The sequence below is a fragment of the Bufo bufo genome, chromosome 4 (genome assembly GCF_905171765.1).
Source record: "Bufo bufo chromosome 4, aBufBuf1.1, whole genome shotgun sequence".
NCBI classification, from domain to species: domain Eukaryota; kingdom Metazoa; phylum Chordata; class Amphibia; order Anura; family Bufonidae; genus Bufo; species Bufo bufo.
The window spans coordinates 135,527,414-135,543,703 of NC_053392.1; the positions used below are offsets into that span (position 1 = coordinate 135,527,414).

The 16,290-nt window shown below is 45.1% G+C and overlaps 1 protein-coding gene across 2 annotated transcripts in view; it reads left to right on the forward strand.

Annotated features, from left to right (window-relative positions):
* Positions 1-1,320: 1,320 nt before the first annotated feature.
* Positions 1,321-16,290, forward strand: part of WDFY1 (WD repeat and FYVE domain containing 1) — a 75,113-nt gene continuing 60,143 nt past the window's right edge. For both annotated transcript variants that reach the window (XR_005778213.1, XM_040427992.1), the window contains exons 1-2: positions 1,321-1,471; positions 15,915-15,982. Coding sequence is in view for 1 of the 2 variants with exons in the window: in XM_040427992.1 (XP_040283926.1) it covers positions 1,338-1,471; positions 15,915-15,982 (202 nt within the window). In the remaining variant the exon portion in view is untranslated. The remainder of the gene's footprint in view (positions 1,472-15,914; positions 15,983-16,290) is intronic.

The following is a 16,290-nucleotide window of genomic DNA, read 5'->3' on the forward strand; positions in this document are numbered from 1 at the left end:
CCCCAGAATGACTGTATAACTGGACATGCCCAGACAAGGTGGCAGAAATCAGCTCCCTCTGACGTGCATCTGTGACACTCGGAGTGAGCACGCCTGCCTATCTTAAATAGTCTGGACGGAGTTAGGTAACTATGACTGTGTTTTTTGCAGCGTGCAAACGACGGATCTGCAGAAAATACGGAAGCTGTCCGTATGACGTCCGTGTTGCATCTGATTTTTTGCTGACACATTCTAACAATGACTATTCTTGTCCACAAAACGGACAAGAATAGGATATGTTCTATCCTTTTTGCGGATGCCGTGCAGACCTATTGAAATGAATGGGTCTGCATTCAATACGTAAAAAAATGTGGATTGGATGCGGACCAAAAATACGGCCTAACACATGCAGTGGACAGACTGTTAGCGGCCATTAGGAGGGCTTGGCAGCACCATGGGCATCGGCCCACCAGGAAATTTCCCTGTAAGGGCTCTGGCCGGTCCGCCCCTGCATCTCTCACCCGCGGATGTGCCGTAGATTTCACCCTATGCAGTGCATAGTAAGGCTACACGGCGACATGTGTTGCGCGGCAATAAGTTGTGCCACAAAAAGGATACAACTACACTGCGACATGTGTCATGCGACATTCATAGTGCAACATTTTTGTAATGATAATCAATGGGCAGCGCTGGGGTCCTAGGTGCGAATCCGACCAAGGACAACATCTGCATGGAGTCTGTACGGTATGTCCTCCCCGTGATTGTGTCGGTTTCCTCCGGGTTCTCCCGCACTCCAAAGACATACTGATAGGAAACTTAGATTGGGAGCCCCACTGGGGACAGCTGGATGCTATTGTCTGTAAAGGCTGTGGAATATGTCAGCGTATATATATAAGTGCATAAAATAAATATAAATGAATAATGGTGTCACACTGAACATGTGACGCGACAGTCGCACAAAAATCCAACTTGTCGCAGCGCAACACCATTGACTACCATTATAAAAAATGTTGCGCGGCTTTTCTCCGACAAGAAGTCACGTGACAAATGTCGCCGTGTAGTCCGAGCCTACAATTAGATATGCCGCACATTTATTATGGAAGGGCAGGCAATGTCTGACGCACATCTCTTTTCACAGCCTGTAATTGTATAAAATGTCAGCCGCCATGCTGGCGCTGTAATATGAAGGATTCTTCCACGTTCTCCTATCTGAAACCAGAGCACGGCTTCGTCAGTCATACTCCAGTAATTACAGCGGAGGGGAGGCGCTTCTACACTAGATAATACGGTGAAGCCCAGTGACGGTGCTCTGCATGTCGTGTAACAGCTTCGGTCCTGCTCAGGTCACATGACTTGAGATGGCGGCTGAGATTCACTCCCGGTCTCCCCGCGGCCCTGTGCTCCTCACCAAGATTCCCGGGCACCGGGAGCACGTGACCTCTGCCTGCTTCATCCCGCGAGAGGATGGCGTCATCACCGCCAGCGAAGACCGGTAATTACACACCGACGAGCTGAGAGGGCGCTGATCATAATAACACCCGGTGACGGCTCCTTTGTACTGCGTCACTAGGTGACGTCACTGTCTCCAGCCGTGGTCAGGGGGAGTGCAGATCTGTAACTGTGCAGTGTGGAGTTGTTTATAGCAACCTGTCAGGTCTCTGCTCTCATTTTTCAAAAGCATTGTGCAAAATGAGAGCTGGAATCTGATTGGCTGCTGTGGCAGCTCTGCATGTGCTTTGCGGTTTTACACTGCAGTAGTTTCATACATCACTGGTGTGAACAGAGGCCAGCACCATGTACTTGTATGACCTAGTAACACTTGGTTAGGCCTCGTTCACATGTGCTGTCTGGGTTTTCGGCATACATCACGGGTATACATTGATTTTAATGTCTGTTCACACATCATTATATATATTTTTTTACTGATTGTGGGTTAGTGAAAAAACCAAGGAGACGTGCACCACTTTGGTGCCCACTGAAGTCTATGGCTCTGTGGCATCTGTCCTAACATTGATAGGAGATGATCTGGGAATAAATTTTCAGCCTGGCGGTGTCCATGGAACATGGATGATACACGGACTGAACACGGATTCTTCTGACATCTTCACAGATATAACTAAGGCTACTTTCACACTTGCGCTTTCCCTTTCCGCTATTGAGACCCGTCATAGGGTAACCACTTCCGTTTTGTCCCCATTCATTGTCAATGGGGACAAAACTGAACTGAATGAACCAGAATGCGTTCCGTTCCGTTTGGTTGCGTCCCTATTGCAGACAGAATAACTGTGCAAGCAGCGTTTTTCTGTATGCGATGTGGTGCGGAGCAAGACGGATCCGTCTTGACTCGCAATGTAAGTCAAGGGGACGGATCCGTTTTATCTGACACCGTAGAAAACTGATCCGTCCCCCGTTGACTTTCAATGGTGTTCATGACGGATCCGTCTTGGCTATGTTACAGATAATACAACCGGATCCGTTCATGACAGATGGTATGAAAGTAGCCAAAGGCCTCATGCAGACGACCGTTTTTGTGGTCCGCATCCGAGCCGCATTTTTTGCGGCTCGGGTGCGAACCCATTCACTTCAATGGGGCCGCAAAAGATGCGGACAGCACTCAGTGTGCTGTCCGCATCCGTGGCTCCATTCCGTGGCCCCGCAAAAAAATATAGCCTGCCCTATTCTTGTCCGTTTTGCAGACAAGAATAGGCATTTCTACAATGGGCCGCCCGTTCCGTTCCGCAAATTGTGGAAGGCACACGGGCAGCTTCCGTTTTTTTGCGGATCCGTGGTTTGCGGACCGCAAAAAATGGCATGGTCGTGTGCAGAAGGCCAAAGACTGATATATATTTTTTTCTATTTATGCGAAACCGACGTGGAAATGTGAATAAGGCCTTACACCTAATGACAGGTTCCCATTAGGTGCACATAGCGCAAATATTGCTGATTTTTCTCAGGATTTGCTGCCAAAAAATTCATAGAGTGTGTTCATATAATTTTTATTTTTATTTTTTTGGGAGGGGGGGGGGGGGGGGGCCTGCGCCCAAGAACCACGACACAGGCTCTAGCAAATCATCTCCATTGTTTTTAATGGGGAAAACTACTGGTTAAGTTGGTTTTCACTTCTTTTTTTGTCCGCTCGCGGCATAGTTCTCCGGATAGTGCCGGGTGCCTGCTAGACCCCATAGACTATAATGGGATCCGGTGGGAATCTGGCTGCTCCCTGGCATAAATGCCTGTATTCAGCCACGTAAAAATCGCTGTACGCAACATTTTATGTCCGTCTGAGCCCCAGCCATTATAGTCAATAGGCTGCGGTGGAGGAGTAATCCTGTGTGCAGGTAACCTTCAAGTAGGTGATCCATTAGAAAAGCTAGCCTTTCTGAAATGAGCTGGTGGAGCCTGCCCTGGGTGTTACCAGACCAGAACCAGGCGGCATGGGTTTTGGGACCATCTATAAAGCGACAGTGATTCACTTCGGATTTTTCAGCAAAATCTTTACGGTGTTTTTCCTCGTTTTAGATTTTGATGAAGTACTCCAGCACGTCCTCCACACAGTGGACGGAGCCTTCTGCTTCCCGCTCCATTCAGGATGCCCATCAGTCTGATATTGATGACCTGTCCTTAGGATAGGTAATTCATGTCTAAAAGGACATTTGGACGTGCCTTTAAGCAGGAAGTACTGCACTTTGAAGAAGGTCTGGGGGGTCTGGTGGAAGTCCCTTGTATTACCAGTTATGTTGGAGGAAACTAAGGGCTCTTTCACACCTGCGTTATTGTCTTCCGGCATAGAGTTCCGTCGTCGGGGCTCTATGCCGGAAGAATCCTGATCAGGATTATCCTAATGCATTCTGAATGGAGTGAAATCCGTTCAGGATGCATCAGGATGTCTTCAGTTCCGGTACGGAACGTTTGTTGGCCGGAGAAAATACCGCAGCATGCTGCGCTTTTTGCTCCGGCCAAAAATCCGGAACACTTGCCGCAAGGCCGGATCCGGAATTAATGCCCATTGGAAGGCATTGATCCGGATCCGGCCTTAAGCTAAACGTCGTTTCGGCGCATTGCCGCATCCGACATTTAGCTTTTTCAGAGTGGTTACCATGGCTGCCGGGACGCTAAAGTCCTGACAGCCATGGTAAGTGTAGCGGGGAGCGGGGGAGCAGTGTACTTACCGTCCGTGCGGCTCCCCGGGCGCTCCAGAGTGACGTCAGGGCGCCCCAAGCGCATGGATCACGTGATCACATGGATCACGTCATCCATGCGCATGGGGCGCTCTGACGTCATTCTGGAGCGCCCCGGGAGCCGCACGGACTGTAAGTATACCTCTCCCCCGCTCCTACTATGGCAACCAGGACTTTAATAGCGTCCTGGGTGCCATAGTAACACTGAAAGCATTTGGAAGACGGTTCCGTCTTCAAATGCTTTCAGTACACTTGCGTTTTTCCGGATCCGGCAGGCACCTCCGGCAACGGAAGTGCATGCCGGATCCCAACAACGCAAGTGTGAAAGAGGCCTAAGAATGGTTATTAAAAACAAAGTGGGATATTATCGTCCCCTTTACGGCAGGAAACTGGCATCAAAAACTTGGTTGTTGTGCAAAATTTTGCATTGTTTTGGGCGATTTAGGCACTGTTCGCCACTTTTCCAAAAAGTCAGTGCAGAATAATATTTTTCTCCTCCCTTTACTTCTAAAGCAGTGCATGAAAAAAACACCCTAAGGCCTCATGCATGCAATCGTATTTTGTATCCGTGTCTGATCCGCATTTTTGGCGGATTGTACACGGACGTGTTCATGTCTGAGTCTGCAGAAACATGTGGATGTCATTTATGTGCCGTCTGCATCAGTGTGTCTGTTCAGCAAAAAAAAATAAAAATGCGGACTACAGACCCACTGTAGGGTCCACAAAAAAAAGGATGTCCGCGGATACAGTCGTGTGCATGAGGCCTAAATATCAGACCAATAAAAACCTTGCCATGGTTCTTCTTTTTTTTTTTACGTACCTCTTGCTGTTCTGATAGTGGGTGGATTTAAAACATGGACGCCCCACTCAATCCGTATTTAAAAAATGTCAGGACCTCTGCACCACTTCTATGTTCCCCTGGCCTCCTTACAAGCACACGTTGGGGCACTTGTATGCCAGTCTGTAGAATTAGTGTAGTTTGTGCTACTTGTGCACCATGGAAATGTATTACATGTGGTAAATAGAGAATTGAGCATGGCATGTCCCTGGGATGCACGGCTGCTTCACGGCTCTTTTATTTTGGGCATTTCTATGTCCATTTTTTACTATCCGACTCCTATCACAATGTCTTCTCAGTGTTTTTTGTGTCCCTGTTAAACCCTATTGATGACGAGGAGAGGTCTGAGAATAAAGAGGGTGTTGTGCGTCTTCCCTGGAGAACAAGGAATTCTTGTATAACCCTCAACATGTGAGATGAGGAGTCACACTTAACCCTTCACCCTCTTTCATGTGATATTCTTCATATGGTTGTCCTTAGGCATTTCAAGGGCACCCGTTTCAGACGTCTCGTTATATATCAGAACCCCAAGGGGGGAGGGGAGTTTGGAGATTCATTGACTAAAAATACTCCAGAATTATGGCACAAATTGTGGCAAAAATGTTTTATGTCGCCCCCGCCTTGCACCTTTATTGACCGGTTTAAAAAGTATCCAGAAAAAGGGGGCGGAGTCTAGCGGCCGAGCCGGATGCAGGCTAGGTGAAGAGCTCTGTCGCCGACCGAGTCCTCCTGAGCAATTTGTAGCTATTTTCAAAGCCTCATAATGGGAAAGTTCAGCAAGGAGAGGACTAAGGAGACGCCGGGAAAGACAAAAGCCGCCGCAAATCGGAGCGATATGGATAGGTTCGTCAGAAGAACCGACATGAGATCCGAATCCAAGATGGCGCCGGCGTGCTCCCCGCCAATGATAAAGACACCGAATCAGAAGGTGAGGGAGATAGCGACTTAGAACAGCAAAATTCGGCGGACCACTTACCCCTCTTAAGGGCGTTCATGAAGGATCTGCTGCGAGAGGCACTGGGTCCGCTGCGGCAGGATCTGTCTGACATTAAAAAAGACATGCGACATCTTAGCTCCAGAGTGGACGAAATAGAGGCTGCACAAAATGCCATCACAGAGGTCAGTGGCCAAGTCTCCCATAATCTGGACCATGCACAAGCCCACATAAATTATTTGTATTCCCTGGTGGAGGATCAGAACAATAGAGGCCGCCGTAATAACATACGGCTGAAAGGCATACCGTAGTCGGTGCCGCAGGAAGTTCTGCAGCATGAGGTCGTCCAGTTATTCATTCGCTTACTACCAGAATGCCAAACGGACCTCTTTGAAATGGATAGAATCCATAGAGCCCTCCAGCCTCCTCCAAAACCCCAAGATCCCCCCAGGGACGTCATCTGCCGCATGTCCAATTTCGCAGTGAAAGAGAAAATTATGCTGGCCGCAAAAACGAACAAAACAGTGGAGATTTGAGGGGTCGACAGTTGCACTATTTCAGGACTTATCACCCATGACCCTGAAGAAAAGAAGACCCCTTAAACCACTCTTGGATGTACTCCATCAGAAAAAGTTAACCTACCGCTGGCTCCATCCATTTGGACTTCTGATTAATACGCCACAACGTAAACAAGTGATTAGAAGCCATGCGGATTTAACAAGAATATACGATGCTCTAGACATACAAGACCTGTACATTCCAGATTGGTGCCCGGCGCAAAATGTGTCCGACCTCGCATTATTACAAGACAGAGACACTTGGCAAACCGTCAGCAAGCAGCGTAAATCCAAGAGGATTCCTCGCCAAACTGCCACGTGAAATTAAGAACTCATGGGTATCTTCCTATTTTGTTCTGTGAGGCAACAATGCCTTTCTGAAATTTGGCATGAGGGTTAGTTATACACTGCGTGCAGAATTATTAGGCAAATGAGTATTTTGACCACATCATCCTCTTTATGCATGTTGTCTTACTCCAAGCTGTATAGGCTCGAAAGCCTACTACCAATTAAGCATATTAGGTTATGTGCATCTCTGTAATGAGAAGGGGTGTGGTGTAATGACATCAACACCCTATATTAGGTGTGCATAATTATTAGGCAACTTCCTTTCCTTTGGCAAAATGGGTCAAAAGAAGGACTTGACAGGCTCAGAAAAGTCAAAAATAGTGAGATATCTTGCAGAGGGATGCAGCACTCTTAAAATTGCAAAGCTTCTGAAGCGTGATCATCGAACAATCAAGCGTTTCATTCAAAATAGTCAACAGGGTCGCAAGAAGCGTGTGGAAAAACCAAGGCGCAAAATAACTGCCCATGAACTGAGAAAAGTCAAGCGTGCAGCTGCCAAGATGCCACTTGCCACCAGTTTGGCCATATTTCAGAGCTGCAACATCACTGGAGTGCCCAAAAGCACAAGGTGTGCAATACTCAGAGACATGGCCAAGGTAAGAAAGGCTGAAAGACGACCACCACTGAACAAGACACACAAGCTGAAACGTCAAGACTGGGCCAAGAAATATCTCAAGACTGATTTTTCTAAGGTTTTATGGACTGATGAAATGAGAGTGAGTCTTGATGGGCCCGTGGCTGAATTGGTAAAGGGCAGAGAGCTCCAGTCCGACTCAGACGCCAGCAAGGTGGAGGTGGAGTACTGGTTTGGGCTGGTATCATCAAAGATGAGCTTGTGGGGCCTTTTCGGGTTGAGGATGGAGTCAAGCTCAACTCCCAGTCCTACTGCCAGTTTCTGGAAGACACCTTCTTCAAGCAGTGGTACAGGAAGAAGTCTGCATCCTTCAAGAAAAACATGATTTTCATGCAGGACAATGCTCCATCACACGCGTCCAAGTACTCCACAGCGTGGCTGGCAAGAAAGGGTAGAAAAGAAGAAAATCTAATGACATGGCCTCCTTGTTCACCTGATCTGAACCCCATTGAGAACCTGTGGTCCATCATCAAATGTGAGATTTACAAGGAGGGAAAACAGTACACCTCTCTGAACAGTGTCTGGGAGGCTGTGGTTGCTGCTGCACGCAATGTTGATGGTGAACAGATCAAAACACTGACAGAATCCATGGATGGCAGGCTTTTGAGTGTCCTTGCAAAGAAAGGTGGCTATATTGGTCACTGATTTGTTTTTGTTTTGTTTTTGAATGTCAGAAATGTATATTTGTGAATGTTGAGATGTTATATTGGTTTCACTGGTAAAAATAAATAATTGAAATGGGTATATATTTGTTTTTTGTTAAGTTGCCTAATAATTATGCACAGTAATAGTCACCTGCACACACAGATATCCCCCTAAAATAGCTAAAACTCAAAACAAACTAAAAACTACTTCCAAAAATATTCAGCTTTGATTATTAATGAGTTTTTTGGGTTCATTGAGAACATGGTTGTTGTTCAATAATAAAATTAATCCTCAAAAATACAACTTGCCTAATAATTCTGCACTCCCTGTACATATGAGACGGGCCTTTGCGATTTAATACCCTGTCTTAATCCCTTTAATCTTCCCTCTTCTCCTACCCGCTTATTACCGTTATCTATACATTACTGCTAATTTAGTTTTTCCATCCCCTCTTACTATATATCGCTCTGACATCACTTTTCTTCTATTTCACTGTCGCTAGTGAGTCACTATAGCTTAGGCGGGTAATGTACAGTTTACATAGGCCAGTGCGGCCAAGTAGAAGTAGTGACTACGGGTGTAGAGCTCCACCTAGTGTTTCAGTCAGGGATCGCGGTATGACCCTCTGACTTACCTTGATGCGATTATAACCTCGACTAATGCTACCCTTCCCCACTTGTTTGGTTATAACCTAGCTGTACTTTGGTCCTATTCTTGTCATAAGGTTCCTAGAATCCTCCTTAATTTTCCCACTTTGGGAGCTCATGGGGGCTTGTGGTCACCCAGGTTGGACACCTCCCCCATTTACACTTACATTTACATGTACTTATTAAGAGTACTTCCTATAATGATAAGTACTTTGTTGTGTTTATTTGTTGTGACCTTTTCTCCTACCCTCTTCCCCTGTGTCGTAAGGGTCCCCCCTTATCCACATTTTTCCCTTCATCCAATATCAGGTTGGTCAACTCAGGAGACTGATAGAACAAGTATGGCGACATGTACCATCCAAAGGTATAAATGATCATGGCTAATATAAATGTATGTTCGTTCAACGATGAACGCTCCTATAAAAAGAAGCCAAATATGTCAACACCTACACAAGTTAAAAGTTCAGGTAGCTCATTTCCGCATTAATCGCATCCCTAGACTGTCCCACTTACTCTACAACCAATGGTTCCACAACCCCTCCCCTACAACGGCCTCAAAAGGGGTTAGTATAGCCTTTCACAAGAATACACTACTTTCTCATCTCGACACATTAAAAGATGACGTTGGTAGGTTCATTTTTGTGAAAGGGACAGTAGGCCCACAACTGTTTACGTTTGGCAATGTGTATGCACCCAACACTGGACTGACTACATGTCTATTAGATCATCAGCATCTCAGCAATTGTATTTCCTCAAAAATCGGAAGTGTTCTCCTATCGGACCATGCACCAGTAACCATCTCCTTTACTATTCCAAATATGTTGAAAGTAGAGTTTAGATGGAGATTGAACGAGACTCTTTTAAACAACTCCCACAAAACAAAATTAAGGGATCTGATAGAGGAATACTTCCGATTGAATGAATCTGCAGATATTTCTCCTATGACGCTCTGGGACGCCCATAAAACGGTAGTCAGAGGTCATTTGATTGCACTAGGTGCTTATGTTAAAAAACAAAATCAGAAAAAAATTGCGGATCTCACCCTGGAAATCTCCAAATGGGAAAAACCGCACTAGAGTTCATTGAGTGTGGCGGATTTGGCACATCTGGATACCCTAAGATCAGAGTTAAAAAATATATTAAATGCCAATACGGCCAAGCTCTTCCTCTCAACACAGTATAAACACTATGCACATGGCAACAAAGCCTCAAAACTAATGTATTCTCAACTTAAAAAAAGGAAGGCTGCTTCCTACATATCTTGTATTAAGACACAAGAGTCAGTTAGTTTACAAAACCGATCTTATAGTAGAACAATTCTGCAAATACTACACATAGCTTTATAACCTTCAAAATGACGTAACACCTGAATTTACAGCGGAGAGGAAAAAACCCATACAATCATGGCTAGGTACACTAGATTCCCATTCACATTGACTGAACTGAAAGAAGCTTTGAAAAACTCCCCCCTAAATAAGAGTCCCGGCCCTGACTGTTTACCGGTCATTTATTACTCCACCTTTAAAGAAATACTACTACCCAGATTATTGCAAGTCTGTAACAAAGCAAGGGATGGAGCATCTTTCTCCAATGATATGTTGGCGGCTCAAATTACTGTTATACCTAAACCTAACAAAGACCATTCACTTTGCTCAAACTACAGACCAATTTCACTTTCAAAAAATGACCTAAAATTATATGCCAAATTACTAGCTAACAAACAAAGTATATTTACGGGATCTCATATCACCAGAGCAAGTGGGATTTATACCTGGCAGAGGCGAAAAACAACATAATCAGAATCATTCAGCTTATGCAATTTGCGAACCAAAAAAAAGTACCGCTGGCCATACTTAGTATGGACGCTGAAAAAGCCTTCGATAGAGTTGATTGGCTATTTATGGCTCAGGCTTTGAGTAAATTTGGCATTCCGGACACTTTCATTGCAGGAGTTAGGGCTCTTTCACACTTGCGTTATTGTCTTCCGGCATAGAGTTCCGTCGTCGGGGCTCTATGCCGGAAGAATCCTGATCAGGATTATCCCCATGCATTCTGAATGGAGAGAAATCCGTTCAGGATGCATCAGGATGTCTTCAGTTCCGGAACGGAACGTTTTTTGGCTGGAGAAAATACTGCAGCATGCTGCGCTTTTTGCTCCGGCCAAAAATCCTGAACACTTGCCGCAAGGCCGGATCCGGAATTAATGCCCATTGAAAGGCATTAATCCGGATCCGGCCTTAAGCTAAACGTCGTTTCGGCGCATTACCGGATCCGACGTTTAGCTTTTTCTGAATGGTTACCATGGCTGCCAGGACGCTAAAGTCCTGGTTGCCATGGTAAAGTGTAGTGGGGAGCAGTATACTTACCGTCCGTGCGGCTCCCGGGGCGCTTCAGAGTGACGTCAGGGCGCCCCACGCGCATGGATGACATGTCGCATGGATCACGTCATCCATGCGCATGGGGCGCTCTGACGTCATTCTGGAGCGCCCCGGGAGCCGCACGGACGGTAAGTATACTGCTCCCCCGCTCCCCACTACTACTATGGCAACCAGGACTTTAATAGCGTCCTGGGTGCCATAGTAACACTGAACGCATTTTGAAGACGGATCCGTCTTCAAATGCTTTAAGTTCACTTGCGTTGTAACGGATCCGGCGGGCACCTCCGGCAAATGGAGTGCACGACGGATCCGGACAACGCAAGTGTGAAAGAGGCCTTATGGCGATGTACCAAAAACCTTACGCACGCATCCTAATAAATGGTACCCTCTCCCCGAGGTTCCCCATAACAAACGGCACGAGACAGGGATGTCCTTTGTCGCCATTGCTATTTGTACTGGTGATTGAGACTCTCTTGCAATCATTTAGACAAAACAATGATATTGTAGGCATGTCGGTAGGGGACACAGCCCATAAAACGGCTGCGTTCGCAGATGATGTATTGCTACTGATCACCAATCCCAAGATTGCTTTTCCTGCCGTTGAGACAACCCTGAAGAAGTTCCATACACTCTCTCCAATTTTTCGGTAAATATATCGAAATCTACCGTTTTAAATGTGTCTATCTCAGGAAAATATTTAAATGAGCTAAAAAATCTCTCATCCTTTCAGTGGACATCACATTCAGTCACCTTCCTTGGGGTCAAACTGACACCTGAATTCTCATGTTTGTATAAAGAAAACTTTCTCCCACTCCCCAAAAGGCTTGAAGATATGATAAGTTCATGGGATATTCCCTTTTATCTCATGGTTTGGACGTAGGGTGTTGATTAAGTCCATTCTCATGCCTACTATCCTCTATTACCTCCAAGCTTTACCTATACCAATGCCAAGGGAGTACTTTGCAAAACTTCAAAAAATAATCTCGAAGTTCCTTTGGGGGGGGAAAGAAAGCCAGATTACCATACAAACAAACAATTCAGCCCTCAGCAAGGGGCGGTCTGAGTGTTCCAGATCTCTATACGTACCATAAGGCAATAATATGTTCGAGATGTTTAGATTGGCTGAGTCCGGCCGGGAAGAGACTAGATATAGTGGTGGAAAACAGCTTATCTCCTCTGCCGGTCAGATCCCTACTATTTCTAAAACGTAACCACATGAATAAAGCACTACGCTCTCTAAGCCCAATAACAGGTTACACATTGCGTATGTGGAGGGAGTCTGACTGGTTGAGACAACTAACTCCACATTATCAAATATTAATGCAAATAAAAGATGTGCTGTTTAACTCCACTATTCATTTTCAGGAGACTCTCCCAGAAAGAGTCAAAAATCTCTCTTCCCCTGCCGTCGACTTAGGCCCTGACAATGATGTCCCGATGATTAAGACACTAAAAGAACACCCTTTGCTGAACAGTTTATCTACGTTCCACTTGATGCACCTCACCCAATATTTGAAACAACACTTTGTAAAATTGCCTGATCCCCTTGAACACTCTCCATTTGAAAAACTAGCTTTACAAAAAAAAGATCCAAAAGGCAAGATATCGAAGAAATATGATCTTCTGTTATCCTCAATGAGTTATAAGACCATATCTTGTATAAAACAGTGGGAAAAGACCTAAATATCACCTTGACCTCCAGTGAAGTCAAAAATGCTCTTTTGAACCCATCCAGGGTATCCAGGTGTGCCAAACTACAGGAAAATGGCTACAAAGTACTATCACAATGGTATTATACACCACACTGTCTCAGCCGTATGTTCCAAGATTGCAACCCAGAATGTTGGAGATGCCGGGTCGAAATTGTTACGCATGATCACATATGGTGGTCCTGTCCCAAAATAAAACCCTACTGGGAACTGGTATGCAAAACTATATCAGATCTTAGCGGTTTTACAATTGCAGTGTCCCCGAAAGTGTGCCTTTTCGGATTATTCAATGATACCCAGTGCTCAAGAACTCACCGATCCCTCTGCGGTATCCTGATTGCAGCCGCTAGACTACTGATTGCAGTCAGCTGGAAATCTACTGAGCCACCCACAAAATCTCAGTGGATTCCGAGATGTGATCAGATATTCCGACTTGAGCAGATAGCTCACTGGGATTCTAGATCCATTCATAAATTTGAAGAAATCTGGGGACCCTGGAGCAGGTATAGGGGGTTCTCTACTTCCTAAAAGAGTTTGGCCTAGAAGTAAAGCGCCCAAAGGGCGGTCTGGAATGAATAGAGTGTAGATCTCCTACTTAAGTACAACCACATCAACAGGAGACATCATTTTACATTAGGTACTTTGGTTATAATAAGCCTCTTTTCCATGAGATATTTGTTCGGTTCAAACATTCTGGTAATATTAACATACTTTTCAAAACTAATGTAAATATATATATCTCTACCATAAGACCATCCTGATTTACAGTTGTCCTTCTACCTCCCCCCCCCCCCCCCTCCTTGTTTAAGTCTACCCTATGTTTTAACTCCTTAAGACAATTATGATTGTATTAAATATTGAAACCTTTACAAGTTTATACCGATCTGTTAAAACTTGAGCGTTTAGGTGTGACAGAACTTTTTATTGTAATATTTGCGCATGTTTAAAAGGCTCTTGACTGCCTAATAGCACTTTATACATGTATTATTTGGATCCTAATGTTTTGTCTTTGACATAAAATAATAAAAATAATTTTACGAGAAAAAGTATCCAGAAAAAAGGGGTGTGCCTAAAAGGGTTAAATGTGTAAAATTCTAAGGCGTTGTCTGATGAATAGTAATTTATTCAGTTAGATGTGCGAATACATAACCATTAGATTTTGCGGTTCCATACTTGTTATGACGCCCCCTGCTGTTCCTATGATTCCCTCTAGGAATGGCAGTGTGTTCAGTGCTGGTGGTCACACATGCTCAGGCCGACCACCTGGATCCACTTGTACACGGGTGGCAGTTGTGCTAAGAAAAACCGTCCCACTGGTTTATCAATGTCTATAGACTAGAAAACTGGAGCTCAATCAATAGGGTATTCCAGTAGTGAGAAGAGATGTCCTACTCCTAGGCTATGCCGTCACTTACTAATTGTAGGGACCCGCACCAATATAAGTACCAAAAGAACCCTGACTTTTTCTCTGCATATCCCCGATCTCTCATCTAGGCGCTATGCAGAGAACTAAAACTCTGGCTGTCCCCTTCATTCTGTCACTAGGTTTGGGTTCCACCTGGACACCTTTTTCCAGGATTATTAGGGCTGTTAAGAGATATGCTCATGTAGTTTACCTCATATACATCTTCCCCATGATGATGTGTTTTTTTTTTTTTTTTTCATTTGCAATTTTGGACTCTTCTGACCTGACCTATTCACCATGTAAACCAATCACTCTAGTTTACTTCCTGTATGTAGCACTTCCTGTTGCTGTATCAAACCAAACCCATGATGCACTTCTCCATTCTCTGCCACAGCTCCATCACTGCCCCAGTACACCCATCTAGTTTATGGCTCCTCCCACCAGCTAGTTACATACACACCCCTAACACCCAGCTAGTTTATGGCTCCTCCCACCAGCTAGTTACATACACACCCCTAACACCCAGCTAGTTTATGGCTCCTCCCACCAGCTAGTTACATACACACCCCTAACACCCAGCTAGTTTATGGCTCCTCCCACCAGCTAGTTACATAGACGCGCCCCTATCATTGCTCCGCCCTCTGACATAACATCACAGGAAGTAAGAAAGAGCTGCATGGACATGGTCATGTGACCACAGTAATAAAGGTAAAAGAAATACATTACAGAATTACAGCTACCTTTTTATAAATGTGATTACTTTAAAGGATGCTGATGCAATGGAATCTGTCAGCAGTTTTGTACCTATGACACTGACCTGTTACATGTGCGCTTGGCAGCTGAAGTCATCTGTGTTGGTCCCATGTTCATGTGTGTCCGCATTGCTGAGAAAAGTGATGCATTAATATATGCAAATGAGCCTCTAGGAGCAACGAGGGAGTTGCAATTACACCGAGACTCGGCTCTCTCTGCATCTGCTGCGTCCTCTCCACTTGACAGGGCCAGGTATGATGACATTTACACTGGTCCTGTCAATCAAAGTGCTGCAGTTCCAGAGAGAGCTGAGCCTCTAGGTCAGGGATGGCCAACCTGCGGCTCTCCAGCTGTTGCAAAACTACAACTCCCACCATGCCCTGCTGTAGGCTGATGGCTGTAGGCTGTCTGTGCATGCTGGGAGTTGTAGTTTTGCAACAGCTGGAGAGCCGCAGGTTGGCCAGCCCTGCTCTAGATGTAATTGCAACGCCCTTGTTGCTCCTAGAGGCTCATTTGCATGTATTAAACCTTCATTTTTCTCAGCAATGCAGGCACATATGTACATGGGACCAACACAGATGCCTTCAGCTGCCAAGTGCACATGTAACAGGTCAGTCAGTGTCATACTGTAGGTATCTGCTGACAGATGCCCTTTAAGACTCCATACTTTCCAGTCATACTGGGGGAGATTTATCAAAACTGGTGTAAAGTAGAACTGGCTTAGTGGCCCATAGCAACCAATCAGATTCCACCTTTCATTTTCCAAAGGAGCTTTGAGAAATGAAAGATGGAAGCTGATTTGTTGTCAGGGTCAACTAAGTCAGTTTTCCTTTACACCAGTTTTGATAAATCTGCTCCACTGTATCTTTCTTTGTCTACTGTTTTAATCATGTGGTTCTATATCTACAGGACACTGAGAGTATGGCTGAAGAGAGACAGCGGGCAGTACTGGCCGAGCATCTATCACACCATGTCATGTAAGTATTATTTCATGCCAGGGTGGGCTTGATTTAAATCATAGTTTTCTACATAAAGACTAATTCTTGCTGGTATAACTTATAATATGCAAGTAGATGAAGATTTTTAGAATAACAACTTTTCATATTAGTTTGATTAGGTTGATTCTGTATTCGTAGGTTTGTAGAAGTTAGGATTAAAGAGGACCTTTCACTTGTAAAAACGATGTGAACTAAGTATGCTGCCATGTAGAGCGGCGCCCGGGGATCTCACTGCACTTACTATTATCCCCGGGCGCCGCTCCGTTCTGCCGTTATGCCCTCCGGTA